The following is a 5,488-nucleotide window of genomic DNA, read 5'->3' on the forward strand; positions in this document are numbered from 1 at the left end:
TTTTCTGAATAATTTAACTTTCCACAAAAGGGAAAGTCCTTAGGTTTTTTTTTTTTTCTGATGCTGGCGACAATGTTCAATTTGTTTTATATCAGTTATTAAAAGCAGTTAAAATATCTCGTATTTTCATTAAAACAACTAATTAGAATAAATAATACTTTAAAGTTAAGAAAAGAGGACAGTAAATAATAAATATTTGGTATTTTCCCGCCCTTTTGTTTGAATACTAAAGTTATTAGCACCAGAAACCAAGGAACTGTTTGGACTTTGGATATTTTAGACGTTGATATTAACTTGTTAGGCATATTCGCAACTGATAGGTGGTATTATCGTAGAACATGTTGATTCTAGCTCAAAACTTCGATCCCCGCGTTGATTGTTTGTTTGTTTTTGAATTTCGCGCAAAGCTACACGAGGGCTATCTGAGCTAGCCGTCCCTAATTTAGCAGTGTAAGACTAGAGGGAAGGCAGCTAGTCATCACCACCCACCGCCAACTCTAGGGCTACTCTTTTACCAACGAATAGTGAGATTGACCGTCACTTTATAACGCTCCCACGGCTGAAAGGGCGAGCATGTTTGGTGTGACGGGGATTCGAACCCGCGACCCGCAGACTGCGAGTCGAGTACTCTAACCACCTGGCCATGCCGGGCTCCCGCGTTGAGCGCAGTACGGATATCAAATTGTGCAGCTATGCGCTTAGCAATATACAAACAAACAGTGTATTGAAAATCAAATTTGACGTGCAATTTTTAAAACAACAATAATTATATTTTCAGCTGGTAACGATATTCAGTGCCCCGAACTACTGCGGAGAGTTTGATAATGCAGGGGCTGTCATGACAGTATCCGAAGATCTTACTTGCTGGTTCACTATTCTACCGGTAGGTTGATTTGGAAAAGTAGATCTAATTATGGTCGTTTCTCATGGCTGAAAACAGGTAATAGCCAGGGTACCCGACTGATGAATCAATGCATTCCAATCATTATTGGTTTTAGTGTTCTTATATATTGATTTATGAGATTATATACTACTAATCTTGTTTCAATAATCTATAGGTTATATTTCAGTTCTGACCGATAGATTGAGCTCTCTTTTGATCAGAAGCTATTTTCGATTAAACATAAAAGTCACGCACCTATATGCAAGTAATCATGGAGAACTCGACAACAGAAGTAATCAGGTCACGCACCGATATGCAAGTCTTCTGTTGTCGAGTTCTCCATGATTCTGATTAGTCACGCACCTATATGCAAGTCTTCTGTTGTCGAGTTCTCCATGATTCTGATTAGTCACGCACCTATATGCAAGTCTTCTGTTGTCGAGTTCTCCGAGATTCTGATTAGTCACGCACCTATATGCAAGTCTTCTGTTGTCGAGTTCTCCGTGATTCTGATTAGTCACGCACCTATATGCAAGTCTTCTGTTGTCGAGTTCTCCATGATTCTGATTAATTTTGTTGTTGTTGTTGCAGATATTCTGTCCAAAGTAAGAATACGAATATATTTAAGTTGTATGTGAAAGCCTTTATTATGACCTATTATTAGCATACTAATTTATTTGAAAACGTTTAATATATGTACATTAAAATCACATTCTACTGTATCTTGTTTAGATCTTTGATGGCTCAGAAAATGACTCTTGGAATGAATTCTGAAAAACTGATTCTTGAAACTTTTAGTACTTCTATTTGGGTTTTTAATATTATGATTTTGAGTGAATGTTTTTTGGAATAGATTTATTTTGAAATGTTATAAAACTTTTACGTTCCTACTCTAATAAGATAACTGTACCATTTTTATCGGACAAGATTGTCCCCAGCGAAAAATTTCTAACATAGCAGTGAATATATAATGCTCCGTGTTATCATTTCCACAGGAGTACCAATGTTTGTGGTAGGTCAGAGCATCTTATAGTTACTGAACTATTTATTTATTTAATTCTTATGGTGACGTCTACTAGCACCAGGGAGGGTGCAAGATAGTTGGTGCTGTTGAATTCTGGCTACCAGTCCTATAAATTATAAGATTTGAATATATTAACTAAAAAGACAATCGATCTGAGAGAATAGTTGTTATCTTACATTAAAATATAAAAGTGGAGGAAACGCAGCTTTAATGAGGTCAAAATCTCGGATGAAACGTTATCACTCTGCCATAGTAATACCTACATATAAAACATCTTTAGGCTGTATCTACAAAAATATTTAATACGGGTCTAAAGGGTTTATGATTCCATGGTATAGGTCATTGGCTAGGTACCTTAGGAAGAACATTGAATTATTGGAAAATGTTCAGAGGAGGGCTATTAGGATAATACCTGGGATGGAAATGTTGTCGTGGGCAGGTTAAGATCTCTGAAATTGTTTTCTCTTGAAAAAAAAAAAAGAGTCAGAGGGGATCTGATTGAAGTGCTTAAGACTGTAAAGGGGATTTGGTAGTGTTGATGCATGATTTTCTTTAGTACTTAATTGTGAGAATAGTAGGACTAGGGGACCAAAGTATACATTTTGACAGGGAAGAAGTAATTTTCAGCTGAGATAGCTTCATTTTTCTAACAGGGTGGTTGGCCAGGTAAACACCTAAATATACACATATAATTTAAGGACAACAAAAGGACCTGTTAGTCCATCTTTGTCGTTCAATCCCTTATACTAAACTCTAAAATAATAATAAAACACTAAAGCCAGTATCCATCATTCAAGCCTTCCTATAAACGCCTTTAAGTTAATTAAATCAGCTACATCTGAAGGCAACCCATTTTAAAGGCTGTATAGATACGATTCCTGATATTTCTGTGTTTATAAAATTGAAGATGAATTGACTAGAAATAATTAAAAAACAAAATGAAACTGGAAAGATATCTTGTACATACGACACTTACTAGCTTCTTAGAGAAAAAAACAAAACATTACTCCATCAGACTCTCAGCAGTTGTTGGAGAAAAATTAATTTTTAAACGATGAACGACGTTTATTTCACATTATTAAATATTTTTTTTCTTTCAGCCTGACAGAACAAGACTCTACATCAAGACACCAGGGGGTATGATCTGACCAAAGCCAACTTTAAAAAATATTTAAAAGGAATGATAAAGCTGTATTCTAGAGCACCCAGTGTCGGTTTTCCGAAATAATTTACGTAGACCGTTAATCAAGGACTGAGAAGATTGGAGACCTGTTATTCTGCAACAGCGGATTTAAATATAAAGTATGTGTTAAAAACAGCGAAACTGACCTTTGTGGCATTTTAGAACAGAAAAGTTAAAATTCACTGCAATCAACTCATATCTATAATAAAGAGACTAAAAATTTAAAATAAACTGTATAGCGCCATCTAACTTTGTTAAATGCATTGTCACTTTAATTTTTTATTATCTTTAAGATTTAAAATCATGGAATGCAAGACGACTGATAAAATCTCGTCAAATAAATTTGTTTTCAATTTTTATTAAATGAATATTTCTATCTCGATCCAAATTATAATATTATGACTCTTTTGTTATTTTCAGATAAAAAAAACGATTAAAGTTTCGATTTTTACGACAATGATTCTGTTGAAATGAAACATGCATGTTTAAAATACAGTTAGGCCTATAGAGTAAAATCAGTAACCTCAAGCTTCGTTGTTACGTAAAACGTGAATTTAATGAAAAATATGAAAACGGATAAATAAGTTAAAGTACGAACTTACTTTGTATACTTCAGTGAAAAGATTGAATATTTCGTATCTTTGTGTCTGCTACAAGTAAATTAAAACTATTTTACCTACTTATTGTATTTTATTACATAGAATATGTGTTAAGAAAATAAAGACCTTGAAAAACAAGTCTTGAATTGTGAAAACAATTAGAGTTAAAGGACTTTGTTTCCAAAGAAGTGTCATTTAAAGGCTTGGGACTGTTCTCGCATGGACCAATTCAACTGGAAGCCCTATGTTATGGCGTAATTTGAGTGTATGTATTAATATACAAAAATGTCTAATAGAAATTTCCATTTCCTCCCCCCCCCCTCTCCAATGACGCCTCTGGTCCAAGCAATATCGTCATATAATATTTAATATCAAGTAGACAGTTTGGTGAATAAAATTTCAAGTATTAACTTTGAATACATAAAATATAAGATAACCGAAATAAACGTCATAATGCACGTGCGAACAACATGAAGAACGTAGGAGAAAAATGGAAGATCGGCCGTCTTATTATTATTTTTATAGAAACTCAACAACAGTCATTCTGTTTACATTCTAGATATAACAAACCCATATTCTGGTAACCTAGTAATAAACCCACATCCCGGCAGTATAGTTTAACGAACCCGCATTTTGGTAACCTAGAAACAAATCCATACATCATTTTACCAACATATTTATATTCTACATGTTGTATGGTGATATAAAACCCACATGCACAAATCCATGATTTACCAGATGCAATACATAACAAAAACAAAAACTATTTTACAAACTCATTACCTAAATTATTTCAACGTGTGCGTTATAGCTCAATCGAGTGCACGAGTATTTTTTTAAAGCTGGTGTTTTATTGGATAGAAACATGTGTTGCTGCAGGTAGATGATCGATTATTCAATTTTGTTATATTAATGAAAACTTTACATCTTTCTACAAGTTTGAAAATAAAAATATAACAGTAAGTGTTTCCATACTAACTTGTAACAAGTAGCAAGCTATCCATGTGATTGCACGATGCACAACTAACGGCCAATGACAAGGTTAAGTGATTATATCAAAGTACTGTACATAGGCGGCGAAGCCATGGGGGTTGAGGGGGGGGGGGGCTACTTGGGTCGATGCCCCCACAGGTTTTAAAATATGGGAGAGGAGGTATCTCTATGACACAGCAGACGCTGGACAATGTCTTACTCTTGCATTGTTACAAGGAACAAAGTGATACGCTGGATTTTTTAACAGTTGCCAAGGTCTTCGTCACAGATGACGACAGAAGTTTCTATGGCAATTACAGCTAGTTTTTAGCTTCATTTGAGAACCTCAAGGTAGAATATGTGTTTATCAGTGAGGCCATACGTGCATGTAAAGTGATTTACAATAGACAATACTTGGGCATATCATGATATTACACATCGCCATCAATTCTGTTGGCTAATACTTTAAAAAAACATCCCTAAATTTCAACATATTAAAAATATTTGTAATTCAAACTATTTAGGAGTAAACAAAATAAAATTTTATAGTAAATTATTATATCAAAGTTATATATCTAAATCTATCTATCTATCTATACATACATATATAAATATATATATATAAATAGTTCTAAAGCTATCAAATACATAAAATGCAAACAAGTGATTTTTAATCAGCACTATAACACAATGATGATGAAATTAATATAAATCAAATCCATTACAGAGACTCAAAAATCAAAATTATTTTTTTCATTACCAGTTCGTGTTGTCATCATTAAAAATCATAATGAATAATGTCTGTGGTCATAGCATCCAATCGTGTT

General features: G+C 33.7%; 1 protein-coding gene across 1 annotated transcript in view; it reads left to right on the forward strand.

Annotated features, from left to right (window-relative positions):
* The window catches only part of LOC106472188 (serine/threonine-protein phosphatase PP1-2-like), a 6,679-nt gene extending 3,294 nt beyond the window's left edge, over positions 1-3,385 (forward strand). The window contains exons 4-5 of the mRNA XM_022400795.1: positions 779-883; positions 3,008-3,385. Coding sequence (XP_022256503.1) covers positions 779-883; positions 3,008-3,055 — 153 coding nt within the window. The 3' untranslated portion in view covers positions 3,056-3,385. The remainder of the gene's footprint in view (positions 1-778; positions 884-3,007) is intronic.
* Positions 3,386-5,488: the final 2,103 nt, after the last annotated feature.

This window comes from Limulus polyphemus, unplaced genomic scaffold (assembly GCF_000517525.1).
Source record: "Limulus polyphemus unplaced genomic scaffold, Limulus_polyphemus-2.1.2 Scaffold5147, whole genome shotgun sequence".
NCBI classification, from domain to species: Eukaryota; Metazoa; Arthropoda; class Merostomata; order Xiphosura; family Limulidae; genus Limulus; species Limulus polyphemus.